The 20,357-nt window shown below is 32.9% G+C and overlaps 1 protein-coding gene across 1 annotated transcript in view; it reads right to left on the bottom strand.

Moving 5' to 3' along the window:
* Positions 1–20,357, bottom strand: part of LOC148948795 (angiotensin-converting enzyme-like) — a 97,214-nt gene that overhangs the window by 33,614 nt on the left and 43,243 nt on the right. The window contains exons 4-7 of the mRNA XM_089094708.1: positions 18,561–18,654; positions 14,829–14,972; positions 1,688–1,879; positions 177–274 (exon numbers count right to left, since the gene is read on the bottom strand). Coding sequence (XP_088950834.1) covers positions 177–274; positions 1,688–1,879; positions 14,829–14,972; positions 18,561–18,654 — 528 coding nt within the window. The remainder of the gene's footprint in view (positions 1–176; positions 275–1,687; positions 1,880–14,828; positions 14,973–18,560; positions 18,655–20,357) is intronic.

Here is a 20,357-nt window from a genome sequence, read left to right as displayed (position 1 = left end):
GACCTTGACATCGACTTTGTAAATATGCATGTCAGTAACATGCATAGGGAACAGTTCTTTCCTTCTCAGACAATCAAAGCTACTTAAGTATTTTTTTTATTGCTTCTTATCCTAAGTTTTAATTATATATAATTTTAGTTACGTATCCTAATATTCACCTTCAATCAAGTTCATACCTTTTTCATCATTGTATCAGTTACGTCCATTGAGGGTAGACCAGGGAAAGGAATAGTGTCCTCAAGAAGGTTGTTCCACTGCTGTGCCCACATGTTCCCTGTAACAAATATTTTCATCATGTCCTCACTTAAACAGGGTGCAGTCAAATGAAATATCTTTCCAGCAAACAAGGAAAAAAAGAAGAAGTTTCACCATAAAAATCTTGCGAGTTGAAAAAAGTAATCGAAATTAAAACCAGCTGTCCCATCCCCTTTCCAAAATCATGGATACACCATTGATTCGAAACCATTCTGAAAATTTTATCTGTAAATACAGTGTAAATGCTGTGTCGAGGCTATAATTTTGTCGAGGGGCGTCACCCCTCAAGGTCAATCTGCGGTACCGTTTGCAGTCACTGTTCTGGTTAGTTCCACTCTGACGTCATTGTCCTGCTTTGGGTCCTATAATTATAGTCTCTAATATTCCCTGCACGATGACGTTCCAAAATACGTGGGGCGCAATTATTAAGACCAACAAGAAAGCAGATAATAAACAGTTAAGCAAACCAAGGAATCCTTCATTTGTTCGAATAAGACATTCAAAAATACAGGATACTCCACTGATTGGAAGCCCATGCAAAACTTTTAAGCTACATATTGTGTTTTGTTTTAAAACAATCATATTACAAATTAAGTGCTATATTTTTAACTTAATGATTCCAGAGGCTATAAAAAAAAACTCTACACGATCATGGTTTCTTCAAGGCAAAACGTGTAACTGAGGCCTCTGTTTGAATGGGTTATTAACATTATTTGAGGCACTTGTCCCTGAGACAGGACACATTATGCCAACCAAAAGAATCTTTTTCGACAAATTTTACCATTTTCATTAAACTGGGTATTTTGAAATTTTGATTCGATATCAAACGGTGTCATAGTGGTGCCCGAGGCAGAAATGGCATTGGAGAAGCGGTTGGGTGTCTTCTGATATTATACAGCTCTTAAAAATGGTACTATAACTGTTATTTTCGATCAACTGAACTCATCCCTGGCTTTCTAAAATCATCCACTCTATATGATGAAGCCGAGAAAAATACAAGGGATACACATTGTTATTTACTATACTCAATACCATAACTTCCAATATGGTTACACCGCAGAGCAGCGAATCCCTAGACCTTTTCACTGGGTATTCTGAAGCAAAATATCAAATGAGAAATAGAATACGTAGAGCCTTACACCTTTTTCTGCACTATAAGGTACGAGACTCAAGGCATGAAATTCAAGGGTAAACCACCAGTTCTCAAATTTGGTTTTATTAAGAATCCTTATAAAAAATGCCAAATTAAAAAATTTTGTCTTCTGCTCTAGATTATGAAAGTGCAGAGTAGTTCTAGCCATTATCAAACCATTTAGATTAAATTTGTTACTTTCCATATCTTTTAAAAAGGTTACTAAATTCACTTTTTTCTTTTCTACATTCCCATACCTCGAATTAATATAACCTACTCAAGTGTTCTGGAGGTCCTTACCTAGGAGATGCACTGGTATTGGTTCGTCAGGTTTCACTTTATCTTGTCCATAAAGTTGGGAAAGCTTAAATCGCATGTATGTATGAAGCTGGAGGTAGAGGGGCCTCAAACTTTGCCATAGCTCTTCAATATCTTGACGGAAATTTTCTGATTCATATGGAACCATCCACATCGCAGCTGTGTCAGAGTAATCTAAAATAATTTAGAATATTTTTTTTTTCAGATAATTTTTAGAATATTTAAAGGTAAAGCTATAAAAAAGAACTGGCAACATTTCTAATTTACTCAGAAGTCCTTCCTATATCACAGTAGAGAATATACAGTATCGACAAAGGCTATACTCTCCGTTAAAAAAAAGTGAAACACATTTAAAACCACACAAGATTCATACTCCGCCTTCGCGCATGTGCGATTCTGATGTACAGATTAGGCTAAACCATGAATGCCGAGTAGCAACTGAACTGGGCTGTGACGACACGGCTCAGAGTCTTTAGACGCGGTATCAAATGTGTTTTATGTTTGGAGAAAGAAGACGCTACAGTTCTACAGTGTTCCTATATGGATGTTAAACGTAACCGATCAAACAAAAAATGATATATCCTTAAAGATATTTGAAGAGTTTTCTTTGAAGCCTATTTGGCTTACAAACGCAAGAACACTTTAAAGATGGATAATTGAAAGAGACGTTGCTCTTTACATCAGCAAGTGATGTTTGAAAGGCCAAGGTCTTCATTCTACAAAAAAAAAAAAAAAAAAAAAAAAACAGGACTTCAAAGGATTCTTAGCTTAGACACTTTGCTCATGGAAGAAGAAAAAACGACGGAGCCTGGCCAAATAAAACCTTGAAACTATTGGCGGCCATAGGCAATTACTGATGGAAAACCCAGTGGCCTTTTCTATAGATTAGCCAGCAACAAATTACTCAGCATGGTTAACTATATTGTCTAGGATTCTGAATAAAAGCCAGGTTGAACCACCTCGTGCTCGCCACTAGTTAAGTTATAAAAGCAACTTAAATATGTTTGTTACATAATTTAATCGTGACCTCACCAATATGTCCACATCATGTTGCTGTATTAAAAAAAAATTCAATAAAACAAATGGAGAGTAATGTTACCTTTATTTCATACCTGTTCATCCAGTACAATCAAATCTCAATCAACCAGTAAGCTCAAATACGCACAACCAGTGGGCAAGTGATTAAATGGGCTATTTGAAAGAACTTTCGGGAAAAGTTGACTTTTAATCTGTATTTAACAAGAGAACTTGGGCCAGCACCCAAATACTAATTTAAAAGGAATAGCTAATTTTTAAGCAAAGCTTTTTAAATACTTCTTCGGTTTTGTTTTTTATTTTGCCTCCTATATATAAACCACATGACTGTTAATACTATTGATCACATCGATTTGTCATTAGTCGCATCATACCACATCGCCTAGTCACATCAGCTCACATCACATCAGCAACATATTTGTCAAGTGTCCTCTAGAAAATAAATGGCTTCACACACAAAACATGGCTTTATGCATGTGGCTCCATTCAATGCAGGTGGCTTCACGTATCAAACAGTTCGTGGTAACGAACTGTAAGGGGCGACCCGACTCAATGGTAACCGAAACTCTAAAAAATGGAATTTTGATACCAATAGATACATCAAAAGAATCAAATTTTAATTCTGATTTCAAATATATAAGTTTCATCAAGTTTAGTTTTACCCATCAAAAGTTACGCGCCTGAGAAAATTTGGCTGATTTTCGAGAAAAGGGGGAAAGACCCCCTGAAAGTTATACAACCTTAATGAAAATCACACCATGATATTCAGCGCATCATAGAACCCTACTGTAGAGGTTTCAAGCTCCTATCTACAAAAATGTGGAATTTTCCAATTTTTGCCAGAAGAAAGATCACGGATGCGTTTTTATTTATTTTTTATTTTTTTTTTATTTTCCCCAGGGGTAATCGTATTGAGCCAGTGGTTTTAGAATATCGTAGGAGGGCTTATTGGAACGGAAATTAAAGGTTCCAGTGCCCTTTGAAGTGACAAAAAATAAAGGGCAACTTGGCCCCCTCTCACGCTCATTTTTTTCCCGAAGTCACCAAGTCAAAATTTGGATATAGCCATTTTGCCTAACATAGTCATCGATCTAAAATATATATCTTTTACAATGTTTTACTAACCACCGGTCTTCTGGACAGGGGTTGCTGGTAATCGCCTTTGCCCAGTGTTTAGAGAGTGCTGTGGCACCTAGGAAGTATAAGCCTACCGGCATTTTCAAGAAGGCTTTTTTTCTGGTGGTGGGGGGGGGGCTGGAGGAGGGGGTTACCGTGGAGAATCTTTCCGTGGAGGATGTTTCTTTGGGGTAAGGGACATTTCTATGAAGGGGGCGCCGGATTTCCAAGCATTATCTAAAAAACGATCAGAAATTAAATTAGAAAAAAAACAAGTTTTTTCAACTGAAAGTAAGAAGCAACATTAGAACTTAAAACGAACAGAAATTATTACGTATGTGAGGGGGTTCTCCCCCAAGTCAATACCTCGCTCTTTACGCTACAGTTTTTTTTTAGTGCTTTCAAAAGAGCTATCTATTAGTAGTGTGATAATAATTACCGCGAATTGCACATACAATTACACATGAATTGCGCAAGAAAAACCCATGCCTTTGACACTGTATTTACACGTAAACATTTTGAAAAGCTGCCAAGGTTTCTGTTATTGTTGTCAAAAAACGAAATTTTTGTTGTAAATAAGTAGTTCGTGTATCTCTTAAAAGAGCTTTATGGGGTTTGAGAGACTCGATTGCCTGATTCCGTGTGGTTTTTCTTTAATTTGTCCCCCCCTTTTTTTCAACTTTTTTTTTACATGTCCTTAAATCAGATGAAACAAACTTAAATTACTATTCTAGTTTTTCTAAACCAGCATTGCCTATTTGGATACACAATGCAAAAATTTCATTTAAGAAGTTATGAAAAAATTGTAAGCAAGTAACAAACTCTTTCCTGAATTAGCTTCTTGGATACACAATGCAGAAGCTTAATTTAATAAACATTTAAAAAATTGTAAGTAAGTAAGTAACAAATTCTTTCTTTAAGTCACCTCTTGGATACACAATACAGAAATATAATTAAAGAAATTATGAAAAAGTTGTAAGTAAGTAGCAAATTCTTTATTGAATTCATCTGCTTGATAAACAAAAAGGCACTTCGTTCAAGAAATTATGACAAAATTCTAAGTAAGTAAGAAGTAAGTTTCTTGAAGTTACCTCTTGGATACACAATGCAGAAATTTCATTTAAGAAATTATGAAAAAATTGTAAGCAAGTAACAAACTCTTTCATGATGTTACCTCTGGGATACACGATGCAGAAATTTTATTTAAGAAACTATGTAAATATTGTAAGTAAGTAAGTAACAAATTCTTTCTTGAAGTCACCTTTTGGATACACAATACAGAAATTTCATTAAAGAAATTATGAAAAAATTGTAAATAAGTAGAAAATTCTTTCTTGAATTCACCTGCTGGATAAACTAAAGGACATTTCGTTAAAGAAATTATTACAAAATTATAATTAAGTAACAAACTCTTAATTGTTTTCACGACTTAGATACACGATGTAGAAATTTAATTCAAGAAATTATGAAAAAATTCTCAGTAAGTAAAAATTTCTCTCTTGAAGTCAACTCTTGGATACACAATACGGAAATTTCATTCAAGAAATTATGAAAATAATTGTAAGTAAGTAACAAGCTCTTTATTGATTTCACCTCTTGGATATACAGTACAGATACTTCATTCAAGAAATTATGAAAACTCGCAAGTAAGTAACAAACTCTTTATTGTTTTCATCTCTTGGATATACAATACGGAAATTTCATTCAATAAATTATGAAAAATTGTAAGCAAGTAACAAACTTTTTGCTGAAGTCACCTGCTGGATAAACAAAAAGACATTTCGTTCAAGAAATTATGACAAAATTCTAAGTAAGTAACAAACTCTTTCTTGAAGTTACCTCATGGATACACAATGCAGAAATTTCATTTAAGAAATTATGAAAAAATTGTAAGCAAGTAACAAACTCATTCCTGAAGTCACCTCTTGGATACACAATGCAGAAATTTCATTTAAGAACTATGAAAAAATTGTAAGTAAGTAACAAATTATTTCTTGAAGTCACCTCTTGGATACACAATACAGAAATTTCATTAAAGAAATTATGAAAAAATTGTAAGTAAGTAGCAAATTCATTCGTGAATTCACCTGCTGGATAAACAAAAAGACATTTCGTTCAAGAAATTATAACAAAATTCTAAGAAAGTAACAAACTCTTTTTTGTTTTCACAACTTAGATGCACGATGTAGAAATTTAATTCAAGAAATTATGAAAAAATTCTCAGTAATCAACAATTTCTTTCTTGAAGTCAACTCTCGGATACACAATACGGAAATTTCATTCAAGAAATTATGAAAATATTTGTAAGTAAGTAAGAAGCTCTTTATTGCTTTCACTTCTTGTATATACAGTAAAGATACTTAATCCAAGAAATTATGAAAAAATCGCATGTAAGTAACAAACTCTTTATTGTTTTCACCTCTTGGATATACAATACGGAAATTTCATTAAAGAAATTATGAAAAAAATTGTAAGCAAGTAACAAACTCTTTCCTGAAGTCACCTCTTGGACACACAATGCAGAAACTTTATTTAAGAAACCATGAAAAAATTGTAAGTAAATAACAAATTCTTCCTTGAAGTCACCTCTTGGATACACAATACAGAAATTTCATTAAAGAAAATTATGAAAAAATTGTAAGTAAGTAGCAAATTCTTTCTTGAATTCATCTGCTGGATAAACAAAAAGGCACTTCGTTCAAGAAATTATGACAAAATTCTAAGTAAGTAACAAACTCTTTCTTGAAGTTACCTCTTGGATACACAATGCAGAAATTTCATTTAAGAAATTATGAAAAAATTGTAAGCAAGTAACAAACTCTTTCCTGAAGTTACCTCTGAGATACACAATGCAGAAATTTTATTAAAGAAACTATGTAAAAAGTGTAAGTAAGTAAGTAACAAATTCTTTCTTGAAGTCATCTCTTGGATACACAATACAGAAATTTCATTACAGACATTATGAAAAAATTGTAAGTAAGTAGCAAATTCTTTCTTGAATTCACCTGCTGGATAAACTAAAAGACATTTCGTTCAAGAAATTATGACAAAATTCTAAGTAAGTAACAAACTCTTTATTGTTTTCACGACTTAGATACACGATGTATAAATTTAATTCAAGAAATTATGAAAATATTATCAGTAAGTAACAATTTCTTTCTTGAAGTCAACTCTTGGATACACAATACGGAAATTTCATTCAAGAAATTATGAAAATATTTGTAAGTAAGTAACAAGCTCTTTATTGATTTCACCTCTTGGATATACAGTACAGATACTTCATTCAAGAAATTATGAAAAATCGCAAGTACGTAACAAACTCTTTATTGTTTTCACCTCTTGGATATACAATGCGGAAATTTCATTCAATAAATTATGAAAAAATTGTAAGTAAGTAACAAACTCTTTCCTGAAGTCACCTGCTGGATAAACAAAAAGACATTTCGTTCAAGAAATTATGACAAAATTCTAAGTAAGTAACAAACTCTTTCTTGAAGTTACCTCATGGATACACAATGCAGAAATTTCATTTAAGAAATTATGAAAAAATTGTAAGCAAGTAACAAACTCATTCCTGAAGTCACCTCTGGGATACACAATGCAGAAATTTCATTTAAGAACTATGAAAAAATTGTAAGTAAGTAACAAATTATTTCTTGAAGTCACCTCTTGGATACACAATACAGAAATTTCATTAAAGAAATTATGAAAAAATTGTAAGTAAGTAGCAAATTCATTCGTGAATTCACCTGCTGGATAAACAAAAAGACATTTCGTTCAAGAAATTATAACAAAATTCTAAGTAAGTAACAAACTCTTTATTGTTTTCACGACTTAGATACACGATGTAGAAATTTAATTCAAGAAATTATGAAAAAATTCTCAGTAAGTAACAATTTCTTTCTTGAAGTCAACTCTCGGATACACAATACGGAAATTTCATTCAAGAAATTATGAAAATATTTGTAAGTAAGTAACAAGCTCTCTATTGATTTCATCTCTTGTATATACAGTACAGATACTTAATTCAAGAAATTATGATAAAATTGCATGTAAGTAACAAACTCTTTAATGTTTTCACCTCTTGGATATACAATACGGAAATTTCATTCAAGGAATTATGAAAAAAATCGTAAGCAAGTAACAAACTCTTTCCTGAAGTCACCTCTTGGATACACAATGCAGAAACTTCATTTAAGAAACCATGAAAAAATTGTAAGCAAGTAACAAATTCTTTCTTGAAGTCACCTCTTGGATACACAATACAGAAATTTCATTAAAGAAATTATGAAAAAATTGTAAGTAAGTAGCAAATTCTTTCTTGAATTCACCTGCTGGATAAACAAAAAGACATTTCGTTCAAGAAATTATGACAAAATTCTAAGTAAGTAACAGACTCTTTCTTGAGGTTACCTCTTGGATACACAATGCAGAAATTTCATTTAAGAAATTATGAAAAAATTGTAAGCAAGTAACAAACTCTTTTCTGAAGTCACCTCTTGGATACACAATGCAGAAACTTCATTTAAGAAACTATGAAAAAATTGTAAGTAAGTAAGTAACAAATTCTTTCTTGAAGTCACCTCTTGGATACAAAATACAGAAATTTCATTAAAGAAATTATGGGAAAATTTTAAGTAAGGAGCAAATTTTTTCTTGAATTCACCTGCTGGATAAACAAAGACATTTCGTTCAAGAAATTATGACAAAATTCTAGGTAAATAACAAACTCTTTACTGTTTTCACGACTTAGATATACGATGAAGAAATTTCGTTCAAGAAACTATGAAAAAATTCTCAGTAAGTAACAATTTCTTTCTTGAAGTCAACTCTTGGATACACAATACGGAAATTTCATTCAAGAAATTATGAAAATATTTGTAAGTAAGTAACAAACTCTTTATTGATTTCACCTCTTGGATATACAATACAGACACTTCATTCAAGAAAGTATGAAAAAATCGCAAGTAAGTAACAAACTCTTTATTGTTTTCACCTCTTGGATATACAATACGGAAATCTCATTCAATAAATTATGAAAAAATTGTAAGCAAGTAACAAACTCTTTCCTGAAGTCACCTCTTGGATACACAATGCAGAAACTTCATTTAAGAAACTATGAAAAAATTGTAAGTAAGTAAGTAACAAATTCTTTCTTGAATTCGCCTCCTGGATAAACAAAAAAGTCATTTCATTCAAGAAATTATGACAAAATTCTAAATAAGTAACAAACCCTTTCTTGAATTCGCCATTGGGCTGCACAATACAGAAATTTAATTCACGAAACTATGAAAAACATTGCAAACCAACTCTTTCTTGAGCTCGCTTCCTGGACAAACAATACAGCAATTTCACTCAAGAAATTATGAAAAAATTGTAAGTAAGTAGCAAACTGTTTCTTGAATTCTCCTCCTGGATGCACAATAGAGATATTTCATTCAAGAAATTATAAAAAAATTGTAAGTAAGTAACAAACTCTTTCTTGAATACACCTCTTGGATACCTAATACGGAAATTTCATTCAAGAAATTATGAGAAAATTCTAAGTGAATACCAATCTCTTTCTTGAAGTCCCCTCTTGGATACGCAATACGATACGGAAATTTCATTCAAGAAATTATGAGAAAATTCCAGGTAAGTAACAATCTCTTTCTTGAAGTCCCCACTTGGATACACAATACGGATATTTTATTCAAGAAATTATAAAAAAATGGAAAGTAAGTAACAAACTCTTTATTGACTTCACCTCTTGGATACACAATACAGAAATTTCATTCAAGAAATTATGACAAAATTCTAAGTAAGTAAAAAACTCATTCTTGACTTCGCCGTTTGCATGCACAATACAGAAATTTCATTCTATGGGAGCTCTACACGTGATTAAACACGTTTTGAAACTACATGCTATTTGCTTGCCTTTCCTTGGCACCTTTCCAAACGAGCGGGGATTCCTTACTGGTTCCTACACATTGCAAAAAGTGAGCAGTACGAAAACTCCACGTTTTCAACCAGACTGCTTTTTTAGACAACACCCATTTTTTTTTAGGGGTCAATCAGAGACAGCGGAGGTTGATCAATATACGATAACTTGATTGGTGATTGGTTACACATCGCGACGGCGCATACATAGTGAGAGAGACATGCAAAGTCGAAATGGCTTTATTTCATTTTTTTATGGTTAATTTAGACGAGGTTACGTGCGCGCACGTAACCTTGTCTAAATTAACCATAAAAAAATGAAATAAAGCCACGTCGACTTTGCATGTAAATTTTTTTTATAATTTCTTGAATGAAATATCTCTATTGTGCATCCAGGAGGAGAATTCAAGAAACAGTTTGCTACTTACTTACAATTTTTTCATAATTTCTTGAGTGAAATTGCTGTATTGTTTGTCCAGGAAGCGAGTTCAAGAAAAAGTTTGTTTGCAATGTTTTTCATAGTTTCGTGAATTAAATTTCTGTATTGTGCAACCCAATGGCGAATTCAAGAAAGGGTTACTTACATGCGATTTTTTCATAATTTCTTGAATGAAGTATCTGTACTGTATATCCAAGAGGTGAAATCAATAAAGAGCTTGTTACTTACTTACAAATATTTTAATAATTTCTTGAATGAAATTTCCGTATTGTGTATCCAACAGTTGACTTCAAGAAATAAATTTTTACTTACTGAGAATTTTTTCATAATTTCTAGAATTAAATTTCTACATCATGTATCTAAGTCGTGAAAACCATAAAGAGTTTGTTACTTACTTAGAATTTTGTCATAATTTCTTGAACGAAATGTCTTTTTGTTTATCCAGCAGGTGAATTCAAGAATGAATTTGCTACTTACTTACAATTTTTTCATAATTTCTTTAATGAAATTTCTGTATTGTGTATGCAAGAGGTGACTTCAAGAAAGAATTTGTTACTTACTTACTTACAATTTTTTCTTAGTTTCTTAAATGAAATTTCTGCATTGTGTATCCCAGAGGTGACTTCACGAATGAGTTTGTTGCTTGCTTACAATTTTTTTATAATTTCTTAAATGAAATTTCTGCATTGTGTATCCATGAGGTAACTTCAAGAAAGAGTTTGTTACTTACTTAGAATTTTGTCATAATTTCTTGAACGAAATGTCTTTTTGTTTATCCAGCAGGTGACTTCAGGAAAGAGTTTGTTACTTGCTTACAATTTTTTCATAATTTATTGAATGAAATTTCCATATTGTATATCCAAGAGATGAAAACAATAAAGAGTTTGTTACTTACTTGCGATTTTTTCATAATTTCTTGAATGAAGTATCTGTAGTGTCTATCCAAGAGGTGAAATCAATAAAGAGCTTGTGACTTACTTACAAATATTTTCATAATTTCTTGAATGAAATTTCCATATTGTGTATCCAAGAGTTGACTGCAAGAAAGAAATTTTTACTTACTTAGAATTTATTCATAATTTCTTGAACTAAATTTATACATCGTGTATTTAAGTCGTGAAAACAATTCAGAGTTTGTTACTTACTTAGAATTTTGTCATAATTTCTTGAACGAAATGTCTTTTTGTTTATCCAGCTGGTGAATTCAAGAAAGAATTTGCTACTTACTTACAATTTTTTCATAGTTTCTTTAATGAAATTTCTGTATTGTGTATCCAAGAGGTGACTTCAAGAAAGAATCTGTTACTTACTTACTTACAATTTTTTCATAGTTTCTTAAATGAAATTTCTGCATTGTGTATCTAAGAGGTGACTTCAGGAAAGAGTTTGTTACTTGCTTACAATTTTTTCATAATTTCTTAAATGAAATTTCTGCATTGTGTATCCCAGAGGTAAATTCAAGAAAGAGTTTGTTACTTACTTAGAATTTTGTCATAATTTCTTGAACGAAGTATCTTTTTGTTTATCCAGCTGGTGAATTCAAGAAAGAATTTGCTACTTACTTACAATTTTTTCATAATTTCTTTAATGAAATTTCTGTAATTGTGTATCCAAGAGGCGAATTCAAGAAAGAATTTGTTACTTACTTACTTACAATTTTTTCATAGTTTCTTAAATGAAGTTTCTGCATTTTCTATCCAAGAGGTGACTTCAGGAAAGAGTTACAATTTTTTACTTACAATTTTTTCATAACTTCTTAAATGAAGTTTCTGCATTGTGTATCCAAATAGGCAATACTGGTTTAGAAAAACTAGAATAGTAAATTAAGTTTGTTTCATCTGATTCGAAGACATGTAAAAAAAAAAAGTTGAAAAAAGGGTGGGGGGGACCAAGTAAAGAAAAACTACACGGAATCAGGCAACCGAGTCTCTCAAACCCCATAAAGCTCTTTTAAAAGATACAAGAACTACTTATTTACAACAAAATTTCGTTTTTTGACAACAATAACAGAAACCTTGGCAGCTTTTCAAAATGTTCACGTGTAAATACAGTGTCAAAGGCATGGGTTTTTCTTGCGCAATTCATGTGTAATTGTATGTGCAATTCGCGGTAATTATTATCACACTACTTCTATTCTAATTAAACGGCCTTTGTGATTCAGGGGTTTGTGAATTAAATTTTGTTTTAACTTTTAACGTAAAGAGCGTGGTATTGACTAAGGGGAGAACCCCCTCATATACGTAATAACATAAACGTAGTAAATTAAAACAATAAAAAAAAACAAGCGATACGGTTCAACAGTAATCGAAACTTTTAAAAGCGGAATTTTGATGTCAATAAATGTATCAAAAGAATGGGCTTATAATGCTCATTCTAAATATATAAATTTTATTAAGTTTAGTATTACTCATCAAAGGCTACGAGCCTGAGACAATTTACCTAATTTTCTAAATAGGGGGAAACATCCCCTACAAGTGAGAGAATTTTAATGAAAATCTTACCGTCAGATTCAGCGTATCAGAAAACCCTATTACATAGGTTTCAAGCTCATATCTGCAAAAATCTGCAACTTTTGTATTTTTTGCCAGAAGAAAAATATACGAATATAGAAGTTAGTTACGTAAGTTAATTTGTAAATCATATCAGAACCAAATTTAGAGACAGCCATTTAGCAAAAGAAAAGTAAAATTTTTATGCAAATTTTGTTTACTTATTCAATGAAGGTGAGCCAAAATAAAAGCTGCATTAACTAAAAAACGATCAGAAATTAAATAAAAAAAAGCAAGTTTTTTAAACTGAAAGTAAGGAGCGACGTTAAAAATTAAAACGAACAGAAATTATTCCGTATATGAAAGGTGCCGTCCCCTCCTCAACGCCTCGCTCTTTACGCTAAAGTTTGACTCTGTCTCATAACTTTATTTTTTTAAACAATAAAAAACTTTAGCGAAAAGAGCGAGGCGTTGAGGAGGGGACGGCCCCTTTTATATACGGAATAATTTCTGTTCGTTGTAAGTTTTAATGTCACTCCTTACTTTAGTTTAAAAAACTTGTTTTTTTTATTTAATTTTAATAAGCGACTTCATTTATAGATGTCATATCATGGCAAAAATGAACTGAGGCATTGAAATGAATGGCTATTTTCTGCTGATAATCTCCAAAATTTTAGAAGTAACGAAAAAGAATTATTTGTCATTCTTGACCGGGCTTTCAGCTTGATCTAGATATAGAGTCGATTTAACATAAGAAACAATTTCTTAGAAAGGAATGGAAAATAAAAGATTTTTTTTGCTATGGACTCCATCCAAAAATATTCAACATTTTGCCAGTCAATAGGACCAAGAACAATTATAGTTGTATTTTTATTTTAACTATTCTTGTAAGATTTTAATTTACTCTTTTTAGTCCTTGATAAATATTTAAAACCATAATGGTAAATGTTTTTTTATTATGTCCTCAATAATAATCAATTATTTTTAACCCAATGTCTTACAAACACGGAGTAAATAAATAGAAATGACAAATCATCAAAAAACATAGAAATAATCACAAACACTAAAATCATCAAAATAAACAAAAGCACAAGAAAATGAACCTAATTGCGACAATAAGACGATGGAACGCACCAACACATAACGGTGCATCATTTAACAATTTAGAACTTAATGTTTGAGATATATAGATGATATCCGTTGCTGAATATAAAGTAATTAATTTACTATCATGGAATTTAAGATACTGGTAACAGCCGGCCTTGGTTTATACTAAATCACTATAATTTATTACACTGCTAACACTGGCATGAAAAGCACGGAATGGTTATAAAAATTTGAGAATAGTCTAGATAAAGTTCGTCTTCTATAATGACTCTGGTTTCCAACAATTTTTGAATATCCTAGCTTAAATTTCATTTTAATATCCTTAAGAACCTGAGACCAGAAAAAGCCAAGTAATCAACAAACAGTGACACCTAGCCAATAAAAGGAATCTACTTGTGGAATATAGAACAGATCGCAACCCAAGGGGTCAGATCCTACAAGACCATTGAACCTAAAACATTCACACTTATCTAAATCGACAAACACTGTATTTCGAAAAGATGAGGTCACTAACAGGTCAGGATACGACAGGCCCGCTTGAGAACGGGTAACGAAAAGCAAATCATCTGGTTATGCTATATATAATAAATGAGAAAAACCTGTCAAAACAGTTGTCTTTAATTCCAGACGGTACACTGGCAATGCAGGCATTTGGGGTGATCCACCTAGGCCGATCCAACTAGCTACATCAATAAAATTCTCCAAAGCCCAACTCAGGTCAGAAATAAGAATCGAGTGCCATGGGGTTTGTACCATCGCCAATTTGATACAAAGCAGACTAAACCTAAACTTCTAATTTTCATGCCAAAACCATACCTACCTTTATTTCAGAAAATTATTGGCACTAGCAACACCTGTATACGACGAATATCATCATTCCTGTATACGGATATATGACTTTATTTGAAGATTTAGTCGTTGTGGAACTAATCTTTGATGATCTGACCCCTTATAAAGAGGACCAAAAGAATCGTTTACAAAAAAAAAAAAAAAAAAAAAAAAAAAAATCTCTACTTACTGTTAAGCTTAGCGGCCTCGTTTGACAACTCAACAAATTGAGGATACAGGTTCCTGATCTTTGCCCCAGACATTTCATGCCACTGATTCCAAGTGTGTTCAAGCTCATCATAGTTGCGACTCTTCGCCATAATCTCAGTGATTTCTAAAAAAAATTCAAAATTAAAGGCTTCTAACATAAGCTCAGACGAAATGAGAAAATTAGGCAAACAAAAGTATTGCATAAATGGTCTCTAAGTTTGTCTTATTAGACACTAGATGTATCATCTGAAGCATACCTTTTTTACTCATTCTGAAACCCATCTTCAAAAATCTATTTGAATCAAAGTTATCATCTAAGCAGCTTTGATTAAATAGAAAAATGACATCTCTTTCAAATGAGAGTAAAGCGCCAAACTAAAACGTAGACCAAACAGAAACAGAAATTTCACGTCATTTTCGAGGGGTTTCAGGCTCTTTTCTAAAATTCCTGTAATTTTTTTTTTAATTTCCTTGTACTATTAAAATCAATCAAAATAATAGTTACCATTCCTGAACAAGCTAAGAATGGCAATTTTTTCTCACTATACTTTTGACTGAAAGACCTATGTTTAGACCTTTAGTTATTATTTGCTGCGGTTCGCTCTTTACTAGGTTGCAGCTATTGCTGCAACCTTTACTGATTCGTCGCTAAATCTTGATAAATTTGAACATTTATCGTTGAATGATAAGAGGTTATCTAAATTGCCATCTCTGCTGTCTACGTGCCGTTTGTGGCTGATGGCTGGCGAGGTGTGGTTGACTCTCTCATCTCTTCAACAGGGCGAGCGCTGTCGGTCTAAAGCTGGCACGTAGGGCTCTCGAGGTGAGAAAAAACAAGAGGGGACACATTGAATCTACCAAGAAAGGTTCTTCGACAACATGCAAGTGCGATCTCAAAACACCCCATCCTCGGGGGCACCAATAACCCATCTGTTGCTGGTGTATTATATATTTTTGGTGGGTGGGAGTGCAGGTAATGGACCTTTATGGCGTGAGCCACGGCTTAGTTTTGTGAGACTGCCCATGAAAATAACAATAACAATAATCCACAACTTCTCGAAAGTATAAGTAGTAATATACCCTTTGAAAGTGTTATCAATGTGACAGATTACACATATTTATTGGGAAAGTTTGTGAGAGGTAGGAACCCATACTTAAAACCCGAACAAAACTTAAGTTTTTTTTTTTATTTCATCGCCTACGTTAGAAAAAGATCTTTTAACAATCCGTTTGATACATTAAAAAAAAAACGAACAAAAAACGTTAGACAAAACGTTAGAAACGTTAGAAAAAACGTTAGAAAAAGATCTTTGAACAAGTCGTTCCATGCATTAAAAAAACGAACAAAAAACGTTAGATACGTTAGAAAAAAAGTTAGAAAAAGATCTTTTAACAAGTCGTTCCATACATAAAAAAAAAGAACAAAAATCAATTTACAAAATTAAAGGTTTTTCTGAAGGAAGTAAAGAGTGAAGGTGAAACTTAAAATGAACTGAGTAACAAAAATTATTGCCTCGCAGTTTATATAATATATATCTGCAGAATTAGCTCTAATTTTTTGTAATTGTAGGTTTGATGGTGGCTTAAATGTTAGTAGTCTTTGAGGCTTTAGGTACCCCTCCCCCATAAGATGATCGTATAAACCTCCCAAAATAACTGAAAAACAACCATTTGATATGATATAGACGTTGTAATTTCAGTATAAATAAAAGCCGTTCATTTTGTGTGGACTGCATGTATTTTTGGGGCAGATGTGCCACAGCGCAAAAATTAGAAAATTAGTTTTATAATAATTGAAAATTGATTGGCTATCTCAGAATTGTCCTTTGATAGCATTTTGACCCTACTAAAACCAAAATTAGTGTTTTGTAACACAAAATGTTTAAGACCAACACTGAGCTGTAGTGCAAGCTCTTTACGTGCTTAGAAAAGGCATTGAGCTCTCAAATTTCTGTTATAATGACCTCTCTCCCGAAACCTATAACCGCTGACCCGATATGATAATCCTTGGGGGGATGAACACAGAACTGTGAAAGTCTTACTGTTAAAAAATATAAAATTTCGTTGTTCAATAGATAAGAGCCTAGGGTTCTCGAACAGGTAGAAATGTATGGCATGATTTTCATCAAGATTGCTCCGATTTTTGGAGTTGTCTTTAACTAACATTACTTAATTTGTACTCCTCTAACTTTCTATATGTAAATTTGCGATATATTATGTTTTTTATTTGAGAATTAGAATAAAAATTAATTTTCACATACAATTATTCTTTTTAAGACTTTTAATATCAAGAGATCCTTATTAGTATCAACCAGGGGTCTCAATTGGGAAAATTACCCCCCCCCCCTTACATTTTGAAAAAGATTATTTTAGTATTTTCATTAAAAATGATTACACCATACATATACATAAAAAAGAGCCAAAAATAATATTTTACCTTCTACTATACATATTATTATATAAAAAAACCTGCTGATGATTTGGCAGGATTTGAAATAAGTCCTCCTTTAGGGAAAAGGGATCACGCCGTGATTGAAATTATTAAGAACTTGAAATTCTAGCTTGAAGTTGTTGATGCCTATCGATATCAGTATTCTGAAGCAGATCGTGAAAAAGAAAATCTTGTTTGAATACGAGTATTATGGGTAAGTTATGTAATAGGAAGTTGCTGATACCCTTCAATATTAGAATACTAAAGCAGATTTTATAAATTTATGAAAATTATTATTTCGTCATCGAATATTATGAGTAGCCTAAGTTGAAGAAAATTGACACCCAATCAGCGTTGCAAACGTGGTGCAATTGTATCTTTTTGGTATGATTTAAAGATACGGGCACAATATAGTACATTTGGAAATTTTTGGTATAATCAAATTGTCCGGTATATTTTTGTGTTACTTGCTCCTATCTAACTCGGATATCTGTTCAAGCTTTAGTTTATCAAAAATTTTCTTCTGGTTGCGGCAGATTTTTAACCTGCTGTTCAGGTTGTAATATAAATTAAATTCTTGCCGTACAATTTAAGTCAGGAAACTAGTAGAGTTTATTTCAGAGCGTTGGCAACGCTGTAACGAACAGTAGTTTGATTTTTAAAAAGACATCAAAATGTTGAGGATGATTTAGAAAAAGCTCGTAAATTTAATTGAATGTTTTTACCTGTTTTTGCGGCACTTCAATTACTTTACCCTACACTGATTCATATTTCAGTGATACAGAAATTGATAAAGCTACTGGTCCATCATCTGAACCCCTTACTTGAATATACAATTTATCATTAGAAACTGGGTTGTGACCTTCTGGTTTGAAGAGCTTCAGCAAAACAATGGTTCCTCATTACATAACAATGGTTCCTCAAGTTCTGACTTTAAGAAATATCACCTTATTCCAGTGGCGGATCCAGGGGGAGGGGGTGCCCCCCCTAACGTAGTCTAAAGTATTGTAATTTACTTAATCAACGCAAGATTGCGTTAATTAAATTTGCTCCTAACGCAATTTTGTCGGATCAACCTATTTCCCCCCCCTAAAAAATCCTGGATCCGCCCCTGCCTAATTCTTCAGTAAGATCTCACTCTGGTAAGTTCATTTCCATGAACTATAACCACGAAGCAACTCTGTGGTCTAACATACCTTCTAGACTTAGAAGGACAGGGTAGCAATAACAACTAAATTAGGATCATTTTACATAACTAGATAAATAGATGAAAGATCTTACCGGGCTCTAGACTAAGTCCACACTCCGTTGAGTTGAAGCGACAAATTTTGGCTGAACTGTAAATAGTTTCCATCTTGGTACCAATTTCGTTATACTGCAAAAATAAGCCCCAAATCAGAAAAATGTCAAAGTACATGAAGAATATAAGAAACTATAAAAATAGTATAAAATTTAGGCCACAGGATCTCTGACCCTCCATGCTGGTTATCCGACCATGTTTATGGTTCTACACTCAGCCTCCAATCCTGACCTTGTGCATCTACGCCTTTAATGTATGATCCCGATAGCCCATAACAAGGGCGCCCCCAGAAATATTTTCAAAGAGAAGAAGGACCAGTGAAAACTTTTACAAGAAGGGTGAGATATAAAAACAGGTTATCATTGCAATAAAACTCCTACATATTTATAGTTTCCCGCCCCTTCCCTTGGGGGGGGGGGGACCTGGCATGTAATTATCAAAACAGTATTAAATTTTTCATTTCCTAATTTTGGGACTAGAAACTCTTTCCTCCCCAAGAATTTTTGAAACTTTCAAAAGTTCCCCCAATAATTATTTATAGCTCTCAGATAAATCATCTATTTTATAATCTCTTTTCCTAATCTTTGCCCCCCCCCCTCAAAATAACTATCAACGCACATGTCAACTCCTTTCATGATAAAATACAAGCAGGACCAGAGCCCCATCTTCTCCTCAAGAATTCTTGAAATTTTCAGAAATTTCCTCTAGAATTTCTTGCAGTTCTCAGATAATTAGCCCATTTTAAAAATTCTTGTTCTAATCTTTGACCCCCCCCCCTAAAAAAACCTCCCAACGCATATTCAACTCCTTTCATGATAAAACACAAACTATCAAAGGCTTGGATGAATTGCCAAAAAGAAATTCGGTCTAGTGTGATATTAAATAAAAAAGATGAGTTTTTTTCAAATGAAAGCAAGGAGCAACATTAAAACTCCAAACTACCAGGTATTATCCCGCATATGAAGGGGTTGCCGTCCTCCTCAACACCTTGCTCTTCACCTGAAAGCTTTTGGCACTTTGAAAAAAGCTTCTCATTCTAATTAAACGGCCCTTGTGTTTTAGGAGCCGTTCTAAAAAAAAATGGGACAAACCTCTTCAGTACAGAACAATTTTTTTCGTTTTGAGTTTTAACGTTTTTCCTTACTTTCATTTCAGATAAAAACTTGTTTTTTTTATTTCTTACCGTTTTTCAAATAATGCCGGTAAATGTGGCACACCCTCCATGAAAAATCCCCACCCCTATCGGGAAAATCCTCAGTGGAAAGTTCCTCCCACATAAAATACCTCCCCTTAAGATTGCCCCATGAAAATTCCCTTCTCGCTGAAAATCCCCCCCCCCCGTGAAATTTCTTGCGGACGATTCAACCTGCAAAATTATTCTTAGCATACTTTGAAAAAGACTTTAATTTCTAGTAGTTTTTCCAATCGCTCCGGAAATCCTGAGAATTTTTTCCGCGAATTTCCGCGAATTTTTTCGCGGAAAAAATTCCATCCGCGGATTTTCTTCCCGAAAATTCAAACCCGCTGAAAATTTTCCTCGAAACATCTCCTCATGCAAAATTGAACTGGCAAATAAGATGAAAGACAAATAAGAAGAATTTCGTATATTTATTCTGTCAAATCCCCCCAGTGTAAAATTTCTACTGGAAAGTTACCCCGAAACTTTCTCTCCCTATGGAACGTTCTCCACATTGAAGCCCCCCCCCCCAAAAAAAAACCCTGCAACTTCCCAATAGCAAATACTATACGCAACAATAGCCTGATTTCATAACTTACAG

This window comes from Artemia sp. Qi Xiang Cuo, chromosome 9 (assembly GCF_049724085.1).
Source record: "Artemia sp. Qi Xiang Cuo chromosome 9, ASM4972408v1, whole genome shotgun sequence".
Classification (NCBI taxonomy): domain Eukaryota; kingdom Metazoa; phylum Arthropoda; class Branchiopoda; order Anostraca; family Artemiidae; genus Artemia; species Artemia sp. Qi Xiang Cuo.
This window is presented reverse-complemented; position numbering and strand designations above follow the sequence as displayed.